We start from the raw sequence: 24,757 nt of genomic DNA, 5'->3' as shown, positions 1-24,757 counted from the left end.
GATGCAGTGAATCAGGATAAGTGGAAGTGGACACAGGGTACATGTGGCAGGCAGGTCATTGTATAGAGTATGGACTTTGCTCCAGCTTATGCCTAGGTACAGCCTGTGTCTGCAGTGTTATCACCATAGGGGTTGGTTGCATATTAACACTTTATAGCCATAAAAAGATAAGATTCTTTATGTTTTATCTGACATTGACCAGCGTTGTACACTATATGTATACTGTGGAGGTGACTGACCAGTCTGTAGCTGTGCTTGGCTAATAGGTTTTATATCGGGACTGCAGCAGCCTTCCCACAGCACTGAGCGGTAAGCCATGGTGGTGTGACTGCAGCAGCCCTCCCACAGCACTGAGCGGTAAGCCATGGTGGTTTGGCTGCAGAATCCCTCCCACAGCACTAAGCAGTATGCCATGATGATGCAGCAATAGTATCCCTCCCACAGCACTGGACAGTAAGCCATTGTGGTATGGCTGCAGCTACCCTCCCACAGCACTGGGCAGTAAGCCATTGTGGTATGGCTGCAGCTACCCTCCCACAGCACTGGGCAGTAAGCCATGGTGGTCCTGTTCTATAAGGTTGTGAGGTGCCATGTATACCCAACCTCCTCAACCATTTGCATATTCTTGCGCATTGACAGGTTATGTAAAATGTCAAGATGAAGAAACCAAATCTGTGGTGGCGGCTTACACCTCCTATATCACCGTCCTCTCTTCCTCGGGCTCCCTGGCCATCCTCCAGCCTACGGATCCAGCCCCAGAGGGCAGTGCCATCATCACGGCTTCTGATAAGGCCACTGTATTCATGAACCTCAAGGTAAGAAGAATTTTTAGGCCAGCCATAGATGGAGCACCTGCCGTCACCTAGTTGTCTCCATAAGTCTTTAGGTTAAGTCTATGAACTCGATTATGGACGTGTTCATGTATATATGTATCCTCCTGCAGGGGATCATTGATGTGGAGAAGGAGCTGGCCAAGCTGCAGGTGAAGAAGACTGAGCTGAGCCGACAGCTGGCAAAGTTACGGGAGCGGATGGGAGGAGCGGATTACAGCAGCAAGGTTCCTCCAGCAGTGCAGCAGCAAGACTCTGAGAAGGTGAGAACAGGAGGGAGGGGTATTCACAAAGAGTCCCAGACTCTGCCTACAGGTGGCGTAGTGCCTGACACTTAGATAGTCAGTTCAAAATCTGCAAAATGTGGCTCTTGTTAAGGGCAGCAAGAGCATGCTGGGAGTTATTGTGATGTTATTGTGTACATTACGCCTGTATCATGACATGACTGTGTGCTTTACACCTGTACGGTGACATCACTGTGCGCATTACACCTGCTGTACTGTGACATCACTGTGCGCATTACACCTGCTGTACTGTGACATCACTGTGCGCATTACACCTGCTGTACTGTGACATCACTGTGCGCATTACACCTGCTGTACTGTGACTTCACTGTACTGTGACATCACTGTGTGTATTACACCTGCTCTACTGTGACATCACTGTGTGCATTACAACTGTATTGTGATATCTCTGTGTGCATTACACCTGCATTGTGACATCACTGTGTGCATTACACCTGTATTGTGACATTACTATGTGCATTACACCTGCTGTACTTTGACATCACTGTGTGCATTACACCTGCACTGTGACATCACTGTGTGTATTATCCCTGTACTGTGACATCACTGTGTGTATTATCCCTGTACTGTGACATCACTGTGTATTACACCTGCACTGTGACATCACTGTGTATTATCCCTGTACTGTGACATCACTGTGTATTATCCCTGTACTGTGACATCACTGTGTATTATCCCTGTACTGTGACATCACTGTGTATTACACCTGCACTGTGACATCACTGTGTGTACTATGACATCACTGTGTATTAACCCTGTACTGTGACATCACTGTGTGTATTATATCCCTGTACTGTGACATCACTGTGTATTATCCCTGTACTGTGACATCACTGTGTGTATTATATCCCTGCACTGTGACATCACTGTGTGTACTATGACATCACTGTGTATTATCCCTGTACTGTGACATCACTGTGTGTATTATCCCTGTACTGTGACATCACTGTGTGTATTATCCCTGTACTGTGACATCACTGTGTGTATTATATCCCTGTACTGTGACATCACTGTGTGTATTACCATCACTCATCTGTCTCCTCTTTCTATCTTCCCTTAGATGAAGCAGTTTGAGACAGAATACCAGAAGGTGGAGGAGGCTGTCAGCAGTTTCCAGAAGATGGTTTAGTAGTAACTTATTTCCCCCTTGCCGGGATTAGTCGCAGCGGCCCTGATGCTGCTCCTGAACCTTATATTTTTTAGAGAAGAAGGAACATGTGTTGCCATGCAGGGTGTATTGTATGTAATAAATCCTGTAGAAACAAGGACGGCTCCGTGTGTGGTTTCCTGAGGGGCCGAGGACGGAATGTAAATGGGGGGGATGCTGAGAGGAAACCTCTGAAAGGGGAAACGTAGAGATTTGTCTCATTGATGCATTAGGCTCACAAAGGATGTAACTGTAGCAGACCCTCAGCTGTGAGACTACTGGGCATGTACGGCTATTCAGCTTTCGGATGGAAAGGATAATACTGTGTATATATTATCAGCAAGCAGAGATTGTGAATATGCTGAAGCCCCCTGCCTAGTTTTCTCTATAGGGGGCTTATGTCCGTGTGTGGGGAGCTCGGTCATGGTGGCGGCTTCTAAGAGAGGTCGATCTCTTCTATAGAGACCTATGTTCCTTATCATTCTTTCCTTTATATCGTCTTCAGCGTCCAGGAACATGTGGCCACCGTGGTGGTGAGCGACTGTACGGGTAGATGGGATAAACCAATAAAGATAACATTTTAATAAACTTGATGACTTCCCCTTTAAGATAAGGAAGGAACTTGGTTTGTGTTAGTAATATCTGTCTGTGTAGACAGAGGAAGTGAGAATATGAGAGGTGAAGATGGCCGCCTGGGCTCTGGGAGGGCTGCGGAGTATAAATGCAGGCTGAGGCTAAAGTCAGAATCTGTCACTATATCTGTAAGATGCCTTTAAGTAGTAGTTTACCCCCCGCCCCCCCCCCCCCCCCCCCCCCCCCCCCCCCCCCCCCCCAAAAAAAAAAAAAATCTTTCAAATTAACTGCTGCCAGAGATTTGTAACTTACTTCTATAAAAAAAATCTCCAGTCTTTCAGTACTTATCAGCTGCTGTATGTCCTGCTGGAAATGGTGTATTCTTTCCAGTCTGACACAGTTCTCTCTGCTGCCACCTCTCCATGTCAGGAACTGTCCAGAGCAGGAGCAATTCCCCATAGAAAACCTCTACTGCCCTCCAGACTGGAAAGAATACACCACTTTCTGGAGGACATACAGCAGCTGATAAGTACTGGAAGATTTGAGATTTTTTAATAGAGGTAAATTACAAATCTTTGGCACTTATTGGTAAGGATTGAAAGAAAACATTTTTGGTGAACAATTCCTTTAAATGTGACTTTTTAGAATACCCATCCTTCTAATACACAGGGGCTTCCATGTCGCCTATACCTCTATTAGCACATTTTCTGTCCATTGTAGTCAGAAAATGAAATCTGCTCGATGGTTTTTAGGCTTGGTTCACACTATTGTAGTTTAAAGGGTTAAGGCCCTTATACACCGGCTCGGCCAATAATTGTCCCTTTGTAAAAGTGTCAGCGATTAGTCGAGGAACGAGGACACACCCGCTTGATGGTCATCTCGTCTTTCAAACAGCTCTAAAAAAATCAGCGTTTACCGGCCGCAAATCTATGTGTAAAATGGGATGTGCAGCCAATAGCAGTGGATTTAAATGGCTGCACGAACGATACAGAGTTTGTGCAGCCTGGCTGTTCGATTAGTTGTGTGTGTACTGGCATTGCTTCCGTAGACTGCCCCATATTGTGTCGTCTAAAAGGACCCTTATCCAGGCCTAGAGAAACATGTCAGTGTCCTCAGCTTGGGTGTGGGGGGTTTGCAGCTCAGTTCCATTGAAGTGAATGGAGGTGCATTGTAATACCACACACAACCTAAGGACAGGGGTGGTGCTGTTTTTTCAAGAAAATAACTATGTTTCTAGTCCTGGGTAACTCTCTAAACATAAAATTGATTTATTCGGTCTAACTTCGACAAAAGCTCCCCCAAGGCTGTATGTAACTTTAGGGACAGAGCTTGCACAGCCCTGCAGTTCCCAAAACAGCCATAGGTGGCATCAGAGAGCCCCTGTTGCTTCTTCTGCCACTTGGTGTAAAAATTAATTTAAGGGAAACTATCAGCAGATTAGACGAAACTAACCTGCTGACAGCTCCCTAGTGGGCATGGAGTGCTGAGGATGAAGATATGTCTCTTACCTCAACGGCATTTCTGTCCTGTCAGTTGTGTCCGGTAAGCTGTTTGGAGCGACGGGGGGGGGTCTGCCTCCCCCAATGATTATCAATGGACGGGCGCAGGCCGGATCAGTGCTCAGAGGGGCAGTAGCCACACCCTCAGTGCTCCGAACGGCTTATTGGGCACAACTGTCAAGACCGGAGGTAAGAGACATGCCTTCACCCTCGGCACTCCATGCCCACTAGGCAGCTATCAGCAGGTTCGATTTGTCTAACCTGCTGATAGTTCCCCTTTAAAATGACATTATCTTTAATAGAGTTACCTAACTTTAAAAAATGTAAATGTGCTGTCATGGCATGCTGGGAGTTGTAGTTTTGCAACATCTGCTTGGCCACCAGTTAGAGACTCTGTCCTAGAACAATGTCTGTGTGTGTGTGTGTGTGTGTGTATGTATGTATGTGTGTGTATGTATATATATATATATATATATATATATATATATATATATATATATATATATATATATGTAGAAACATTTTTTTAGTGTACTGTTTCTTTAAGGTAAAGGTAGCACAGTATTTAATAGACTGTATATAACAACAGCGCCTCCTCTGGCATAAACTCCATATGATAAGCAAACAAAGGGATCACTTTAGACCCAGGTGACAATATCTCTTGACATAAAAGGTTCTTTAAGGAAAGTCAGGAGTTAATAGGTTGGTGCAGCTGCGAGCGGCGTCCTCTCTGCGGGGATCGGTCCCATGACACTACTTCAGAACCTAATCCCATTCACAATGCTGCAATCCCAGCAAACAACAAGGACTGAGAGATCAGGGAAAACAAGCGCCCGATTGTAGGAGAATATCCCTCATTTACATTATGGTATAAAACACCATAAAAACAATGTAAGTCAAGTGCAGGACCTTCTAGGATATGTGTATATGGATGTGAGTGTCAGCTCTTGGGGTCACTATTCTGCCCCTGCCATGGTGCACTGCCTATTCATCTATGTATAGATAGGGAGGTGCTTGCTTTGCTATCCCTGTGATGAGGAGGGAGGGGGGGGGGGGTACACTTGTTCTTTCTCACGCTCCCCCCCGCCTCGCGTTTTTGTGGGAGCACAAAGGATCTGTGACCTGCTACACAAAAGACAGGCACACAAAGAAGCCGGATTAGAGCGGGCACACCGCTGCCAAATCTGAATTTAGAACCAGAATTTTTTTTTTATTTAAAAAAAATATTTTTTTAAAAAATTCTAAATATTTGCGTGACTGTTTCTTCCCTGCTGTCTAGTTTTACGGGGCCGCGCTCTCTTTGTGGGTGCGTTTCTTTCAGATGATTGCTTCCTTTTTTCTCTGCGGTGACTCGGCTTGTCTCCTCGCACACACACACACACACACAAAAGTGTGACTTTCGTCATGCCGCCTTCTAGAAGTATTTCTGGCTGCTGGCCCTTTAAGAGCAGAGGGAGGGACCTGCTGTCATTTATTGGGCTGATAAACACTTAGAAGTGGCGACTGTAAACTAGGAGATTAGAGACCTGTGCGAGGACGCTGGGGAGAGACCGGGAACTGCAGGTGCGGAGGGGATGATGGGGGTTATAACTGCTGACTCAACAATTAGGAGCAAAGTTACATAAATATATTATATAGAGGTGGTGTGTGATGTGCAGAGCCCGGCGCTTAAAGGGTTATAATGGGTGTGAGGGAGGCTTATTCTGCAATGAAAGCATTACGCTATGTGTGTATTGTGTGTGTCTATATGGCATATAGCATTAGCCTAACCTAGATGTATGTATTTCATCCATATACATATAGCAGACTCTATAAAAAAAGTATACATAAATATATACACGAGTGTGCACTCAGCTACGTGTCTGTGTGTGTGTGTATATAAATATATATATATATATATATATATATATATATATATATATATATATATAATGTATGTGCACAGCACATTGGTATATACAGAAGAGCACACTCGTCGTAGGTGCACTTAAAATATCTATCTATATGTAAATCTTTGTGTACTTTTGACTGTGCATATACCGTGTGGATCAATATATGAAGTGTGAACTTATATAGGTTTGTAAAAAAAAAAAAAAAAAAAAATATATATATATATATATGTGTATGTGTACATAGGACTGGGCACTTGACTATATACCGTGTAGATCAATAGAAGAGTATATGTAAATGTATGTGCTCAAGGTGTGTACGTAGGAGTGAGCACTTATATGTGCGTACAATATGGTTTATAGAACTGTATACTATGTGGCTATATGTACACAGCATATACACAGGAGAGTGCACTTAAATGTGTGTGTACAATATGGTTTATATATAGAACTGTATACCATGTGGCTATATGTACACAGCATATACACATAGGAGAGTGCACTTATGTGTGTGTGTGTGTGTACAATATGGTTTATATATAGAACTATATACTATGTGGCTATATGTACACAGCATACACACAGGAGAGTGCACTTGGCTTTTGTGTGTGCACACTTGTGATAAATATGAATGAAAGTGTATACAGTGCGGCTCAATATATAGAAGAGTGTATGCACACACCATAGAGGTATACATAGGATTGTGTGCGTGACTACATGTGTATCAATGATGTGCCTGTATACATAGCAATGTGCAGTTGGACTTATGCACAGTGATGTGAACAATACGGTTCTGTATTTGAGCATATACAGCAGTAGATGTGGGAAATATTGTATACACTACCTAGACTACACTACCTAGATGTATACACTACCTATAATACTCATCTATATGTATCAGTGTGGTCTGTACTTCCTGTCTAAGGTAGAGGATCTATACACATACACATGGATATACACTGTCTATAATACTCATGTGGACTCTGCTACCTGTATGAGGTAGAGATGTATACACTACCTGTCTATAATACTCATGTATACGTATCAGTGTGGACTCTGCTACCTGTATACATCTATACACAGGAATATACACTGTCTATTATACTCATATATACATATCAGTGTGGACTCTGCTACCTGTATACATCTATAAACCGGAATATACACTGTCTATATAATACTGATATGTACATATCAGTGTGGATTCTGCTACCTGTATAAGGTAGAGATGTATACACTACCTATAATACTCATGTATACATATCAGTGTGGACTCTGCTACCTGTATACATCTATACACAGGAATAAACACTGTCTATATAATACTGATCTGTACATATCAGTGTGGACTCTGCTACCTGTATACATCTATACACAGGAATATACACTGTCTATTATACTCATATATACATATCAGTGTGCATTGTGCTACCTGTATACGGTAGAGATGTAAACCCAGGAATATACACTGCCTACAATACTGATCTATATGTATCAGTGTGGACTCTGCTACCTGTATACGGTATAAATCTATACACTCTCTGGTGGATAGGCGAGTGCCCTAGATTTCCTGTGAACAACATCCACACCTCCTGTGTAAGTGTGCACTATGCAGGTCTATTAATAGGAGTCTCCATTGACACTTGCTCCTGCAAGGTGTGTTGAACTACTTGCACAGTTATTGTGCACACACACGTGTATCATGCCTTGTACGCTATATCTCAGTAGTCACACGTGGGTGTTACTTGTGTTTTTTTGTTACGCAGACTGTGATCGGAGCTATTCCTTCCATTGTCTAGTGTACTGTTTATATAATGTACTGTACGTCTCATCATGTCTAATACATTGGTTGCTGTTGACTGATCCATACTGACGCCACTATAGTGCAGTGTTCTCCAATCTGGGCATCTCACACTGTTGCGCCTACAACTACAACTCTCATCATGTCCTGCCAGTAGTTTTGCATTAGCTGGAGAGACGCATGTTGGTGAACCTTGCCTATCTATATGAATGTTTATAGGTCAAGATTTGTTGTCACAAAGGATGGTTCAGGGGTTAAACGTACTGTAATAAAGCGAAAAGTGGAAAAACTCTAAACTCCAGAGCCTGCCGTCCAATGTGTGTAATGTGCAGGTAGAGTGTCAGCTCTGTGGCGCACTGTATGGCAGCATAAGCCAGATTCAGAGGGCCAGCATACATGATGGCGGCAACACCCTGACCACTTCTGGACCTTCTGAACCAGACTCAGATGCCCATAGGGTTCTATAGAGGTAGGCTACGAGGGGCTGCTTAATATTGGCCTTAGGTTTCCCTTATGCTTACTGATTGAAAAGAATCCCCCCAAAATGCCAAGTGGTGTAAAAAAAAACAAAAAACTACAATTCCCATCATGCCTTTACAGCCATAGACAGTCCAGGCATGATGGGAATTGTAGTTTTGCAACAGCTGGAGGGCCAAGGTTCCCCATCCCTGGGATAGGGTATAGGTAAGAGACCCCTATGAGCCTGAGTACCAGGACCCTGAAATCCCCACAGGATGGAGCTGCTCTATTCTATCCGCAACTCCTTAGATAATGTACGGAGCAGCAGCATGTGTGTGTTAACTAACCCTCAGATTTTGGGGTCCCCCTTCTCGAGATCACAGGAGGGGTGGTGTGTCCAAGTGGTCCGACCCCTCGTGATCTCTTACTTATTCCCAATCCCTGGGATACTGTGGCTATCTCACAACTTGTCAAGATGGGATTACCCCTTTAAGGGCATGTTCATATGGTTATTGTGGTTTTGTGTGTGGAAATTGCACTGAAAATCATGTGGTATCGGCTTTGAAAACCCCCACTGCCATTGACTTCAATGGAGACGTGGAGATGCGCAGAAAATAAGTGACAATTCACATATAATCCGCATGGTTGCGTGCTGGAGCGTGCGTTTAAGTCTGTGCGCTGCACATGGGCACAGAGGGGGAGATTTATCAAACATGGTGTAATGTGAAAATGGCTCAGTTGCCCCTAGCAACCAATCAGATTCCACCTCTCATTCCTCACAGACTCTTTGAAAAATGAAAGGTGGAATCTGATTGGTTGCTAGGGACGACTGAGCCTGTTTCACTTTACACCATGTTTGATAAATCTCCCCCAGAATGTACTAGTGTGAACATGCTCTAACAGACTCTTTGTTGCCCATAGCAACCAATCACAGCTCAGCTTTCATTTTACCAGATCTTGTAAAGATTTGAAACCTGAGCTGTGATTGGTTGCTGTTGGCAACAAAAAGTTTTTTTCCCCCCTATTTCTGCCATTGTAGGTAGATTGTTCTATATTTCCCTATTGACTTCCTGCTAACATCTGGACACAGTGTTTTTGAGTTTAAATGGTTTCCCCCCCCCTTTCAACTGGTATCAGAAAGTCAGATTTGTAATTTACTTCTATTTTAAAAATCTCCAGTCTTCCAGTACTTATCAGCTCCTGTATGTCCTGCGGGAAGTGATGTTTTCTTTCCAGTCTGACACCATGTCAGGAACTGTCCAGAGTAGTAGCAAATCCCCATAGAAAACCTCTCCTGCTCTGGACAGTTCCTGACATGGACAGAGGCAGCAGTGGAGAGCACTGTGTCAGACTGGAAAGAATACACTACTTCCTGCAGGACATACAGCATCTGATAACTACTGTAAAACCTCAGATTTTTAATTAGAAGTAAATTACAAATCTATATAACTTTCTGAAACCAGTTGATTTGAAATAACTTTTTTTTTCCGCCGGAGCACCCATTTAAACGCCCATCAAAATCCTGTAATTTTTTTCAGAAAACGACATAGCCCTTACGGAAAATGCCACCCAGCTTTCCCAGAACCCTAAATAGTAAAGCTGCTCATAGGTTCCAATGGGTTGTCTTATATTTTTCAGTGATTGAACAACAGACTGAAAAATCCATAGTGGTTTGTGGGTAAATCTGCAAAATTTTAAATTCGCATTGTGAAATTTTAAATGTGAATTCCTGGGATAGGAGAGTAGGGCGGAATATCAAGTCATTGTCTGGGCTCTCAGTGTGTAACCTCCTCCCCTCCATCACCTCTTTCACATTAATAATAGAGTGTGAGCCGCCCGTATATAATAATGGGGTCGGAGGCAGCAATTACGTGTCAGGAGGTTTTGTGTGACTGAGGAACGGCTTATTCAGTGGCGGCGGGGATGGGTGTAGGGTTTATATTAGCAGTTGGAGTAGTTGGGAGGAGTCAGTCAGATAGGTGTCAAAACTGCTTGGCATTCCAAGTGAGATGAGATGCCATGTTAACTCTAAATTCAACGAAACGCCGCTAATACGGAGGCACGCCAGAGAAATGGAAACATATTGGAAAGGACTCGTGCGTCCGCCATGTGTCCTCATTCCATTGTGATACGTGACAGGACAGCATTGGATAGATAAGAATGTCATCCTCAGTGACAATAGAATGGTTTATTATGTTATATTAGGGGCCAATGACTATCATTGTGACTTGGGACATACCACAACCATGACGCAACAGCAGCCCAAAATCCAAATTTAATGGCTATGTGGTCACAGGTCAAAGGTCACGCAACTAACTTTGCCGGCAGTGACCTTAATCTAGGTTGCACACAACTACAATTTGACTCTGAACTCTTAGGGAATTCTTGGCATCATAATTTATTATGATGTTGGGAGTTCCAAAACAGGTAAAACTCAGTCAGCTGTGTCAGTTCAGCAGCAAAGAAGTTTAGTTGTTACGGAGCTCCTGACATCGTAATAAATTATGATGCTGGGAGTTCCCTAAGAGTTCAAGAGTTCAGTCCTCCATATACAGTCAGCTTACTAATTCTATACCATGGACACGTGCATGCAGTCCTAAAGGTTTTTTTTTTCAGGATTGGAAAATACTACTTTTTTTGCAAAAACAGCTCCACTTCTGTCTTCAGGTTGTGTGTGGTAGTACAATTCACCTCCAGTCACTTCCAGAACTAAGCTGCAAACCCACACCCAACCTGGAGACAGGGGAGGGGATGTTGGAAGAAATCAGCCATGTTTCTCTAAGCCTGGAAGATACCTTTAAAGTTGCATCTAAATGCCTTATAGCAAATACCAACATGGTGCTCAGTCCTGTAGCCGGTTCTCAGCACCTCTCACCCCCAGTTCTGTTGGGGGCAAGTACTGTGGTTAATTACGGATAGAACAGAAGGGCAGTGGAGGGATTTTAGGCACTGGGTGAAAATGAGAATGTCTCCATTCACTGACAGCAAGTAGAGGTCTTGAAAATGGTTAGTGGATTGAAAGTATAATGTAAACCAATGATTTCTCTTGTTATATTTCATCCTAATGTGTATAGTAACCTTTGGACCCTCTCAATCCTCACAGGCACTCTCAATGAAGGATCCGTAACCATCTTCCTCCCCATGCTCCTCCCCTTACTGTTCCTCTGGGGCCTGGCCATACCAGGTGGCCATGCCTTCTTCCCCAACTTCTGGTCTAAGTTCCTGTCCTTCACCTGGGGATCTTTCACCCATCAGGATCTGACGGAAGAAGCCGTGCTGAACGTCACTCTGCAAATCCTACTGGACCACAAACACCCCACCAGACCCCCTCTTCGCTGGGAGGACTTTGAGGTGAGGAGATGGGACCTTCATATTGGCATTCATAGATTGTACTTAAAGGGCATGTACAATGTCATTCGTCCACCTGTATGTGCTATATATGCTGACATGGCAATCTTACAATGTCCGTTGTGCTGAGAGTTGCACTTTTGCTATTGCCTTGATTGTAGAAAAATGGGCCACATTTATTAAAACTGGCTATATGCAAAGTTAGACCAGACAATGTTTGATAAATCCGTCGCACTTAAGTTTTTTAGTTTAGTTTTTTAGTTTTTTCTGGCGCAAATTTACACCACCTATTACTTGACTTGAAGTCCGCCAAAATTTTGCATTTTTTGGTGCAAAATAGGACACACCCCATTTAAGAAAAAAAACAGGCGGAAAAGTGTCTAAAATTGGTGGAAATGTGTCTAAATTGCATAATAATTGTAGAGAAAAGTCCGTTGCGCCACTTTTTCAGCCAAAATTGTGGCATAAACACATTAGTAAATCTGGGCCATTGTTCTAAAACAAAACAAAAAAAAAAAGTACTACTGTTATACCACCCCCTATAGCTGATGTTTACGGCCTTGGGCCCCATATACATTATTGATCATTTCCTGCATATAGATGAGCTTATACTACATAGAGGTAAATGGGGCCCTGCCTCTCCCTGCAGGTGTAGATGGACACCTGATTTTACTAGTTTGTGCAATGTTGTGAGGTAAACATCTGCCTGGAACATCTTATATAGACATGTCAGATGCGTTCTTGCATAGTTTATATCGGGTAGGTTTTCTATGAATTCAGTTCTTTCCGTCAGTCTGCTGAGGGTCACGTATTCAGTTCTTCCTCCGTATCTATATAAGACGATGTGTGGTCCGTGAGGTTTTGTATGTCAGGGTCATGTGACCTCAGGCTGAGCATGGTCTCGGCATCCTGTCACGAGCGTCCTACATGTAGAGCCTGGCTGTCATCATTACACGTTATTGCATAATCCTGAGGTCTGCCGCTGCTGAGAGTGCAGAGCGCCGGGCTTCACTATACATCAGGGAATGGCTTCGATAGCAGTGCTCTGGTATAGTGTTATTTCTAGAATCATCCAACTACAACCAGAGAAGGGCGGCCGGGGAGATGTGGCAACGGCCGCCCTGTAGATAGTATAATAACGCCCCACCTGTGCTCAATATTAATAGTCGTCCCATCAAGGAGGTACAGGCCTCTGAGGCGGCTATGGGGCCCTTGTAAGAAAGGCCTGGCTCCAGCTTGTCCCGCTGAAGGAACCGCCTTTAGGGTATAAACCCACACACCGTATACGCAGCTTATTTACTGCTGCGATATGCAGCAAATACGCAACAAACACGCAGCAAATACGCAGCAGATTAGATCTAAATAACTGAACACAGCATCAAATCTGCACCACCAAATCTGCTTCAAATCTGCTGCGTATCTGCTGTGTATACGGTGTGTGGATTTGTACCCTTACAGGGAAAATGCCTCGCTAGCAAACATATGGTACAAGCCCGTAGATCGGGGACACAACCTGCAGCCCTCCACTACACTTCCCATCATGCCTGGAGAGCTAAAGCTTTGGGAACCCTCGCTGAGTGTTTGAATGGGAAGAGGAGGGGTAAGGGCCCTATTACACAGAACGATTATCGTGTAAAGGCTTAAACAACCAACTAGAGATCGTTCATCGTTCGTTTGGTGCTGACACCAAAACCATCGTTAATCGTTCGTTAATTGCTGTAATTCAGATGGAGTAAACGAGCGTAATAACAATTGTGACTAACGACTATTGTTCTGGGTAATATGGTGAACGATTTCAGGTTAGCAATAAACATATCTCGTTTGCAACTGTTTGTCGATAAAAAAAGCTTCGCCTAATAGGACCCTAAGCTGCTGCCAGACACCTCTAGTGGTAATTTATCTCCCCAAGAACAAAGGGATCAAGCAATTGAAGTCCAACATGTGTGATCCTACTCTCCCTAGACATCATCTTATGGAGGAGAGTTAAGAGGTAGCCTTACGTACTAGCAATGTCAAAATCAGTGGCTTTGGCCAGTAAGGGGGGCTGTAAGGGTACTATTACACAGATCGATAATCGGCCACATCAGGTTGATTCCGCCGATTATCACTCTGTGTTATAAAGACAAGGATCGGCTGATCGTATCTTTAGATTCGACACCAAAATCATTGGCTATGCAATATGTGGTGGAAAGTTTCTTGCCACAAATCAGTGTAGTCTGCCGAGTTACAGTGATCTATGCCATAGTCAGAATGTTCGAAGGGCAAAGGATCGTTCTGGTGGGACCCCCAGCATCAGCTCTTATAATAGGCTTAAGAACCCCATCACCGCAGTGAGTTACCAGGAGGCAAAGACTTAACGACAAGTTCAGCTCTGCTACATCTATATACAAGCTTTGCTTCGCTCCTAATGAGATCACATGGTCCTCTCCTCTGTCTGCTCTTGATCTTTTCAGCTCTTTACAGCCCTATTATTCAGCCTAATAATAATAGGGAGAGAGTCATCAGGGATTGACAGATGACTAAGGGAGCAGGTGCATAGAGATATAATGAGGGGGTGACCCAGCCGCATCCTCGCCATGATGTCATGTTCCGCTTCAGGACACTGATTCTTCTCAGGGACTGAGGGGGGAAAGAGACGGCCGCGCTGACTCACCGCAAACACCCCCTGACTGACATGCCACATTAAGGATGTGTATGGCATGGGGGTGCTATCCATGGTCCAGTATTGTGCACATGCCTGGAACTGCACTATAGATCCGGGATGAGTGCAATGTGAAAATCACTAACCTGAATGAACTCTGTCACGATTAGTTGGTGGTGTATAAAAAAAAATCCTGTATCCTAGCTATACCATGCCCAACTAGTAATAACATCATACAGTGCCCATATATTACCGCCATACACTGCTTGTGTAATACTGGCATCGAGCAACTCAATAATTCTTCCATAGGATTCCTAAATAATACTGCTCTACCACAACTAAGTAATGCTGCCATAGAATGTCTAAATGATACAACGATACAGCAACTAAGTAATGTTGTCATATAATTCCTAAATAATACTGCCATACAGCAACTAAGCAATGCTTCCACACAGTACCCAAATTCTTTCATACAATTCCTAAAAAATACTGCTGTATAACAACTAAGTAATGCTGCCATAAAATGGCTAAATGATACCGCCATGCAGCAACTAAATAATGCCTCTATATAATTCCTAAATAATAGTGCCCTACAGGAAGTAATGCTGTCATACAGTGCCTGACTAACACTACCATACAGCAACTAAGTAACGCTATCATAGAATGCCTAAATCATACCGCCATATAGCAACTATCTAATGCTTCCATAGTAATCCAAAATAATAGTGCCCTACACAAAGAAATGCTGTCATACAGTGCCTGAATAACTCTACCATACAGCAACTATCTTCTATATAATTCCTAAATAATACTGCTGTACAGCAACTAAATAACACTGTCATAGAATGCCTAAATAATACCGCCATAGAGCAACTAAGTAATGCTTCCATACAATTCCTAAATAATACTGCCATATATAAAACTAAGTAATGCTTCCATACAATAACTAAATGATAATGCCATACAGCAACTTCGGTGATGCTTCCATACAATACCTAAATCATACTGCCATACAGCAACTAAATAATGCTTCCATACAATGCCTAAATAAGACTGCCATACAGCAACTAAGCTATGCTGTCATACAGTGCCTAAATAATACCGTATACAGCAACTAAGTAATGCTGTAATCTAATGCTCAGATAATAAAGTCATGCAGAAACTAAATACTGCTTCCATACGATGCCTAAATAATACTGCCATAAAGCATCTTAATAGTGCTGTCATACAGTGCATAAATGTTACTGCAAAACGGGGCCAAAATAATTCTGCCATTCATCTACCAAATAATACTACAATACATTGCCTAAATAATCTACTATACTAATATTTTAGGAACTGCACATACTGCCATATAGTGCTAAAATGATACAGCCAAACCGACTGCATATACTGCCATATAGTGCTGAAATAATTTAGCTAAACCAACCGTTAATAATTCTGTTATAAACAAACTAAATAATAAGACTGTATAGTCTACAAGTAATATCATCATAAAGTGACCGCATATACAAGTCCCGCCATATAATGTCTGAATAATACTTCCATATGGTGTGCATAGATTAAATTCATACAGTTTTTCTCTCTATTCTATGTGGAATAGGGCAAGACTCTGACCGCGGATGCCATATTGGGAGCGTATTATGGAAATGAAGTGTCACTGCGTCCATTTCGAGCCGCCATGAGGCAAATTGTTGGAGCCAACGCCAATATGGACTTTCTTAATGGAACGCGCAATGACCCTATCAGGCACTTTGACTCTGAGAGGGTGAGACAAGGAAACAGCCTCCTGCTACGAGCCCGCGAGGACCTGCTGTGGAACATGAGGGCCAAGGAGTACGAAGGAGCCCGAGAGATCCTGGGCCAGATCTTACATTCACTGCAGGTGAGGCCGGCCCTTTAAGAGATAATAGTTATGATCAATGTCCAGGGGGGGGCGATATACTGAGCCTAGCTCTATGTAAACCTTAAAGGGATTGTCTACTTTGGCATTTGCATATAATAAAATGAGTCCCCCTGCTGGAAGACTCTTTCTACTAAACTGCAAACTCTACTGCAAACACCTAAAATGTAAGAGCCACATACTATAGCTAGAGGGTCATACTCCTAGGGGCACTTTCTATACCAGGAGTGTGGTCCTGTAGTTGTAGTATGCTTCCTTTACATCAGGGGTACTCAACAACTTTTAGTGAAGGTCCACTTACCGGGGTCTATTGTCAGGTGAAGGTCCGAGCTAAACATCAGTAGTAAAATTGTTTTGTTACTTTTCACAAACGTTGTTGAACTATTTACATACAGAATTGCTGCTTATTAGTGGGAAAGCTGGCATTTTTTTCTCTATCACCAGCCCTTATATAATCCACCTGTGTGCTCTTTCAGTAGTATATAGACCCCTGTGCGCTCCTCCAGTAGTATATAGTGCCCCTGTGTGCTCCCCCAGTAGTATATAGTCCCCCTGTGCGCTCCTCCAGTACTATATAGTGCCCCTGTGTGCTCCCCCAGTAGTATATAGTCCCCCTGTGCGCTCCTTTAGTAGTATATAGCCCCCCTGTGTGCTCCCCCAGTAGTATATAGCCCCCCAGTAATATATAGCCCCCCTGTGAGCTCCCCCAGTAGTATACAGCCTCCCTGTGCACTCCCCCAAGTAGTATATAGCCCCCCAGTAGTATATAGCCCCCCTGTGCACTCCTGCACTCCCCCCAGTTGTATATAGCCCCCCTGTGCGCTCCCCCCAGTAGTATATAGCCCCCCTGTTTACCCCCCCCAGTAGTATATAGCTCCCTTGTGAGCTCCCCCCCAGTAGTATAGCCCCCCTGAGCGCTCCCCCCAGTAGTATATATCCCCCGTGCGTTCCCCCTCCCATATAGCCCCCCTGTGCGCTCTCCCCCTCCCATATAACATAAAAAAACAAGCACTTATACTCACCTAGGTCCGGGTGTTTGCTCTTCTCTTCACTCTTGTGGTCGCACTGCTGCAGTCACTAGAGGCCGCTCTCCCCTTGTCCTGGCGCTAGCGCAGTGACGTCACTCGAGTGCCGAAACCAGAGGCAGAGAGCGGCCTCTTGTGACCACTGCGGCCACAAGAGTGACTGACAGGGAGAAAGCCAATGGCTCCCTCTCTGTCAGTGCTGCCGCACGGTAACTATGAGCGCTCGTTACGCTTAGGTACTGTATACTGAGCTGCAGCAGGGGTCCGGACAGGTGGCCTCTGTGGTCCGCCAGTTGAGGACCCCTGCTTTACATAGATCCCTTTAAAATTCTATATTCTTGGTGCAGCGCCACCTCTATAGGCCAGTAGGGTTAGTATAGAGCATTTTGGCTTTGTTCCCAGAGTTCACAGAGCATGCCCACAATACTCTCCCACATGAACAGGCTGGGGATATTTTGTACAGTTGCACAAGGTGTAACCAGAAAGTTTGGTATGGAGATGTAGAAGTGGAATGGACTGTATTTAGCTATGTGCCATCTGCCTGTGGCCTAAACTCTGATCATGTGTATGTGTATGTGCCCTCAGGATTTTTACAGCCATACTAACTGGGTAGAGCTGGGGAACAAAGACGTCCATCCTGATCTCGCCACCCCGGGGAAAGACATTGAGTCCATAGCAGAAGGTATGTAGGATTGTCATGAGCTCTGCCATCTTGTCTCTTATTGACTCGCCTCAACTGTGAATTGTAGTCCCTGTCCTATATTATTGCATAGAGCATGCCCATCTACTCCTCCTCTGCTTTCTTTAACGTTTATTCCTATCTGGATTGGACAGCCTGTTCTGTGGCTCTCTACTAGAGGATAACCTGCACTGTCTTTATTTAAAAATCTTCAGTCTTCCAGTACTTATTAGCTGCTGTATGTCCTACAGGAAGTAGTGTATTATTTCCAGTCTGGAGAGCAGGAGAGGTATTCTATAGGGTTTACCTACTACTATGGACAGTTCCTGACATGGACAGAGGTGGCAGCAGAGAGACTGGAAAGAATACACCACTTCCTGCAGGACATACAGCAGCTGATAAGTACTAGAAGACAGGAGATTTTGAAATAGAATTAATTTTCCAATTTTCGCCGGAGTACCCCTTTAACCCTATCACAGTCTACACCAGGGAACTGACCTCTGCGATCTCCTAAGAATAAGCTATGTCCTGATATGTCTCCACATCTTCTCTCCCACTAACCTGCACACTTCCCCCGTGACTCTTCCCTCTGTTTGTCTCTTCTCTCCGTCTCTCAGTCTCTGTTCAGACCTGTACAGATTGCACTGATGTCTCTTGTCAGAATAACATCGCAGCAACCATCAAAAACAGACATCTCCTGACGTCTGGATACTACGGAGTGTCACCCGTGAAACCTCAAGGTATGTAGCGTAATAACATGCGACTTACACGTCCCATATTCTCCCCTCTCAGGGACAGAACTTTCTGTACACATAGAAGGGAGGGGCCCTGAAGCTGAGATAATGGGCTACACATTATGGCGATGGCTTTGGTCATCCAGAACAAAAGGATCTGGTAGTTCTTCCTTCCTCCTCCCCCTACCATGGCCCACAGTATAGTCCAAGCTGAGGAGAATCCACCATGTTCTTTCCATCCAATAGCAAAGGTCACAAAAATTCAGCGCATAGCCTCCATCTTATATAGAGGATACAATTTTTGTGACTTTGTCGTTCGCCTGGCCTTTGTCTTCTGTCCATTAGGAAAGTGCAGTCATGGAGGTCCATTTGATGACAGCCGACAACGCAGCGCCAGAGGAGGGATCAACAAGGACACGGCCACCGCTATATTTTCTCCCCATCATTTTCTCCATGAAAAAGCAGCTGGATTGGCTCTAAAGGCGTCTATAAAATTTCTAAATGAGCTGCGGGCGGAGGTGGCCGATAGAGACATGATGAGGTGAGAGGGAAGGGAACTATCTGCCGCTTAGGTCCTATGATGTATAAACATAAAGAGGGTGATGGACTGGCCTGTCAGAGAGTCAGAGGGTCCTCCAATGGGCTTTCAATGGGATTCAATAATGGTCCTGAAGCAGTGGCGTAGCTACCATAGAGGCAGGGTAGGTGGTTGCTATGGGGCCCATGCAAGAGGGGGGCCCGGGGGAGAAGGTAAGAGCGTGTGTCCTTCTGCTTAACCCCTTATGTACTGCAGTGTATAAGTGACCCAATGCTTACTTACATGCTGCAACAAACAAAAAAAGGGTTAACAAGCAGAAGACAGAGATCTCTGCTTTACTGCTCTGATAAACCCTGACCTCTGCTGGCAATCAAGTAGGAAAGTAAAATGTGCAGAGTGCAGTGCTATATGTTGTGCTTAGGGGAGGGGGCCTTAAAATCTTTTGCTATGGGCCACGTGAATCCTAGCTACGCCCCTGTCCTGAAGGTTCAGCAGAAGACAACTGGAGCCAACCCCTTGTCAATAGAGTTTACTTCTGATGGGTTGGTCATATGTCCTGCATATGCGAGGATCTGTACAGAGCTGACGGGCGCACGGTGTAACTATGTGCTGCATAACAGGCATCTGTTTACTGGGAGTGTAGTGTAGGTTCTCTGCTTGCTGACTGTGAATGAAAACCTTCTAGTTCCATCCAGACTCTGAGAACATCTATGACACTTGCAATATACAGAGCTGTGACACAAAGACAGGTACATATGCCTGCATTCATTGACAGCAAGCAGAGATAGAACTGTAACTTTTCATATTACAGAAACCTAGGCTCAGGAACACATGTAAGTCTATGGAAGCAGCACAGGTGCATGGAGATGATGCAGATAATGTCCTGGGGGTCGGGTTACCAAATCAATAGACAGCTAATCTGCTAAGTGGGTAAGTATGAGAAAAAAAACAGGGATAGTGTGCAAGATATATGCATGTATATTGGACATAGGGTGGCACTGGGAAGGGGGATCATTTAGAGTATTGTAATTGTTATCTGGTTAACCCCTTTAAGAGTCTTAAAGGGAAACTATCAGCAGGTTCGTATGTATGAACCAGCTGATATGTACGTGTTGCTGCAGAGCTGCTCATTTTGGCATTGGTCTTCTTCTTCTTGTTTGTGGCGCCATTTAGTAAGAATTGGTTGCTTTGGGGGTGTTCCATAGTACACAGACACATATATATATATGTATACACTGTATATGCTTTTCATTTAAGACTCCTGGGAGTGTCGGCCTTCCCGGCTCTGAGCTTTGTCCTGGACACCACAGGCAGTATGGGAGAAGAGATCACATCGGCTCGTCTACAGTCACGTAGCATCATCCAGCGACAACGCAAGACTCTATTGGAACCTGACTACTATATCTTGGTGCCATTCAATGACCCAAGTATGTCCATCCTAACTGCTCTGTCCTTCCATTCGTGTACCCGCTTGGCTGTGGTAGAGTTAACCCTTTAACCGTGGCCATTTTTATCTTTAGGCTTCGGCCCTGTGTATAAGACAAGTGACCCTGATGAATTTTTACGAGTCCTCGACAGTCTTCATGCCCTCGGCGGTGGAGATGAGCCAGAGATGTGTTTATCGGCTTTGCAGGTCAGTGTGTAGAACCTTTACCCCAGCCCTATATCTTCTTGTTACCTTTGGCCGTTCTTCATCGCCGTCCTTCCCATTTTTCCAGCTAGCTCTGATCAGCACTCCTCCGTATTCTGAAATCTTTGTTTTCACTGACGCTTCGGCAAAGGACAAGCATCTCCAAAGTAACATTGAGGCTTTAATCCAGGAGAGGAAGATGAAGGTGAGCGATTGATGCATGAGACTTTAAAGGGGTTGTCCAGTTTAGAAAACCCATATTCACATATCTGATTTGGGAGTTTTGAGTTAGAAAGGTTTTCTGAGATAACACGTCCAATTTGTTCCAGAAACAGCGCCACTCTTCTTCTCAGTTTGTATGTGGTATTGCGGCTCAGTTCCATTAAAGTGAATGGAGCAAAGTTGTAATACAATAAACAACCTGAGGACAGGGGTCTGTCATTGAAGGTCACCTACTAATAACTGGTACTGAGCTGTAATACTACACACAACCTTTGGACAGATGTGGCGCTGTACATAACAATACATTTTTTACCTTCTTTAGGTGTCCTTCCTAATAACAGAGGATCCTTCCCGCACAAAAGCTAGGAGTCGGCGGGAATTACTACGTCCCAACAGATTTGACCTTTACGCAGACTTGGCCTCTGTTTCCGGAGGTCAGATCATCTTTACCAGTAACCAAGACATTTCAGAAGTTGCAAAAGTTATACTAGACTCCTCCTATTTCGATGTGGTGAGTTAGGTGTTTCGAAGTTGTTTTGTTGTTGTTGCAAAAAACATAGCTGCTTTCTCCCAGAAACAGCGCCACTCTTGTCCTCAGGCTGTGTGTGATATTGCAGCTCAGTTCCACTGACATGAGTTGTACTACCACAAACAACCTAAAAACAGATGTGGCTATGATTTTTTTTAAATGATGGATAACTATGACCCCTTTAATGTGCGCTTTAGTATTAAAATAGGCCCACTTTTAGACAGCATTCTTTCTGTGCTGATATCTTAAAGGGGTATCCCCATCTCTACCATAGATAAGCTTGTAGGGTTTGTCAAACAAAAGAGTTTTGCAAAAACATTTATTTAACAAACTCGTCTCCTTCTCATGATATGCTGCTCACATTGTTGGCTGGTTGGTTGTCTAGGTTACCGACCACCACTCTGCTCTAAAAACTTATCTGGCTGCTACATATAGCTATAGTATACATATTTTTATACTATACTGTATTATTATGTTATATATATATAGACTATGGGATTTATCAAACATGATGTAAAGTGAAACTGGCTCGGTTGCCCCTAGCAACCAATCAGATTCCACCTTTCATTTCCAAAAGAGTCTGTGAGGAATGAAAAGTGGAATCTGATTGGTTGCTAGGGGCAACTGAGCCAGTTTCACTTTACATCATGTTTGATAAATCTCCTCCTATATATCTATAAACCTATATCAGGGGTAGAGAACCTTGGCATCCCCAGTTGTTGCAAAACTACAACTTCCATCATGCCTGGACAGCCAAAACTAGAATCTGCCCTGCTGCCCGCCCTACCCCCCAGTACACCGATATCCCCTCCAGAATCAAGTGTGGCTGCCTCAGTGAGGGGAGGGGTATCGGTATACTGTGGAATTGAACCCGCCTCTAGTGCATAGAACGGCCTCATTTGCTTGTCATTAAACTTACTCAGCTGGCGGGAACCAAGTGGAGATTTAAAAAATGGACCACTCCATCGGGATCTCAGTGGGGGTACAACTCATGTCCCTCCTTGAAAGGGAGGGGCCCCTGACGGAACTTACTAAACATGGGACGTATCCACGGCAACCCAATTGACCCTTTGATGTATGTGTATAATGGTAAATGTTTATTATTGTAGGTCACGCTCCTCCATGTGCAGACGTCAGAAGGCCCTCGTCATGTTTTTACGGTGGATGAGTTCTTGCACAATGTCACATTGTACATAAATGGTGACATCAGGGATATCCGCATATATGATCCAACAGGTAACAGAGCTTTTCAGCGATCTACAATGTGATCTATGAAGGCCATACAGCGCTACCAGGTTGACATTCCTCTCTTACTTGAACTAGGCCAGAAACAAAATGGCCGCCGCCAGTCTTATGGAAAATTTACTCGAGTGATCCTGTCAGATCCTCTGCAGGTGGGCAACTGGACGATTTCTATAAAAACCGTCGAACCCTACAGTATTCACGTCCAAGGTGAGAAACACGTTCATGTCAAAAACCATATTTGCTAAAATGCGGCTGTGCAGGGAATGTGTGGTACTCGGCCAGTGGTTGAGCTAACTGTGACGCCAATTCTGTGGTGTACAGCTAGTGATGGTGGTTGTTGTGATGCCAGTGCTTGTCCAGCACACAGGTGTGATGTTGGTACCTGCTTTGTAGATGACCGGTTTGTATCCCCAAGATGGTTGGTGACCTGCTGGGTTTGTGTAGGTCCCTTGGGCTCTTGTCACGGTAGACCTGAGTCGCAACTGACCCTCCCGAACTATCGGTACCGCCACCCACAGAAACGGAAAAAAATAACTCAAGGTGTACGGTGCTGTGTGTATGGGTGCTGCTGTGTACAAAGTAGTCCCAGTGTTGTAAAAATAGAACAGCTTTACTGTAAAGTCTTTCAGCAGTACAATACACTTTCATAAAAAAGAAACATTTTTAACACAGACTTTAGTGCTGGAACTTTTTGTGCTTGAGGAGGTGCTTAGAGAAGTAGAGTAGAAGAGAGGTAGCTGTAGCCGTGCTTGAAGAGTTGAGTAGAGGAGAGCAGTTTGTTTGGGAGCCCCAACCCAGTGTAGCAATGTACTCTGCCGTAACTTGAAGAAATACTTTATAGTGGGAAGTTTACTTGTAGTTGTGTTTAGACTGTGTCTGACCACCTTGTGTCCTACAGTGTTGAGTGACCGGTTCTGTCAGGGTATTACAAGCCCCAGCCGTGGTTATCTGGGCTTAGCTAAGTGTGCGGGGTGTCCCAGTTACCTGCACTGCAAGATAGGATACGTAGACCTTCTTTACTGTAACTTTGTCCTATCCAGGCTAGTTCCTCTTGTATTTAGGATACTGTCCTGCGTTTTAGACGTGTTCTTGGTGTGGGTTAGGGTTTTCCTGGACACTTCTCCCTTTAAAGTGCTTAGAACTGCATACAGAACGTAGTGGTAGTAGAGAAAGAAATGGTTGTCTCTAGCTTCAACTACATACATGAGTGTCTAGACTAGACTGAACATTGTCCCTGTCAGGGGTCCTGGCATAAGCCAGACCATGGCTTTACTACAGCAGGAACAGAAGGTTTTGCTTCTTTCCTCTCTAAGAATCTGGTAAGAACTGAGGCGGCACTTCCTCAACCAAGTAACTCCTCTTATAGGGGCGTAAGTGAACTTCCCTGTAGTGGTGGGGATTAGTGTGTGCAGGAGAAAAGAGATAGGTTAGAAGTAGAGAGCATCTTCTATTGGTCACTAGTAACACATGGTAAACTTGAAACATTAACCCATGACCTTCCTTAGCTGTGCAATACATAGGAATATGAAACACTGACATCTAGTGGTGAAACTGTAAAGTCCCCCTCATCAACACAACCTGAAAAGAGGAAGATTTTTGAGAAGTGCAAAGGAGAGACAAAAACACCTGTGGTGGGACACCAAATATATAGTTTGCAGAAGTTCACGTCAGGGCAAAAAACAGCTCTTTTACAGTTTAGGAAACTCACCAATGCAATAGACGCTTGTAATTTGACTTGAATAATACAGCTGGCTTTGCTG

General features: G+C 44.1%; 2 protein-coding genes across 6 annotated transcripts in view; both read left to right on the top strand.

Annotated features, from left to right (window-relative positions):
• The window catches only part of VARS1 (valyl-tRNA synthetase 1), a 31,199-nt gene extending 28,799 nt beyond the window's left edge, over window positions 1-2,400 (top strand). For all 3 annotated transcript variants that reach the window (XM_069943751.1, XM_069943750.1, XM_069943753.1), the window contains exons 28-30: window positions 640-815; window positions 944-1,093; window positions 2,196-2,400. In XM_069943751.1, coding sequence (XP_069799852.1) covers window positions 640-815; window positions 944-1,093; window positions 2,196-2,264 — 395 coding nt within the window. In that variant the 3' untranslated portion in view covers window positions 2,265-2,400. The remainder of the gene's footprint in view (window positions 1-639; window positions 816-943; window positions 1,094-2,195) is intronic.
• Window positions 2,401-5,837: 3,437 nt separating this feature from the next.
• Window positions 5,838-24,757, top strand: part of VWA7 (von Willebrand factor A domain containing 7) — a 29,117-nt gene continuing 10,197 nt past the window's right edge. For 2 of the 3 annotated variants that reach the window (XM_069943756.1, XM_069943754.1), the window contains exons 1-12: window positions 5,838-5,917; window positions 11,607-11,854; window positions 16,096-16,377; window positions 18,006-18,102; window positions 18,717-18,839; window positions 19,179-19,374; window positions 20,629-20,798; window positions 20,892-21,004; window positions 21,090-21,206; window positions 21,546-21,734; window positions 22,862-22,988; window positions 23,076-23,204. In XM_069943756.1, coding sequence (XP_069799857.1) covers window positions 11,645-11,854; window positions 16,096-16,377; window positions 18,006-18,102; window positions 18,717-18,839; window positions 19,179-19,374; window positions 20,629-20,798; window positions 20,892-21,004; window positions 21,090-21,206; window positions 21,546-21,734; window positions 22,862-22,988; window positions 23,076-23,204 — 1,753 coding nt within the window. In that variant the 5' untranslated portion in view covers window positions 5,838-5,917; window positions 11,607-11,644. The remainder of the gene's footprint in view (window positions 5,918-11,606; window positions 11,855-16,095; window positions 16,378-18,005; window positions 18,103-18,716; window positions 18,840-19,178; window positions 19,375-20,628; window positions 20,799-20,891; window positions 21,005-21,089; window positions 21,207-21,545; window positions 21,735-22,861; window positions 22,989-23,075; window positions 23,205-24,757) is intronic. The other variant, XM_069943755.1, reaches the window with a different exon arrangement.

The sequence above is a fragment of the Dendropsophus ebraccatus genome, chromosome 10 (assembly GCF_027789765.1).
Source record: "Dendropsophus ebraccatus isolate aDenEbr1 chromosome 10, aDenEbr1.pat, whole genome shotgun sequence".
Taxonomy (NCBI): domain Eukaryota; kingdom Metazoa; phylum Chordata; class Amphibia; order Anura; family Hylidae; genus Dendropsophus; species Dendropsophus ebraccatus.
The sequence above is the reverse complement of the archived record's forward strand: the minus strand, read 5'-3'. Positions and strand labels throughout refer to the sequence as shown.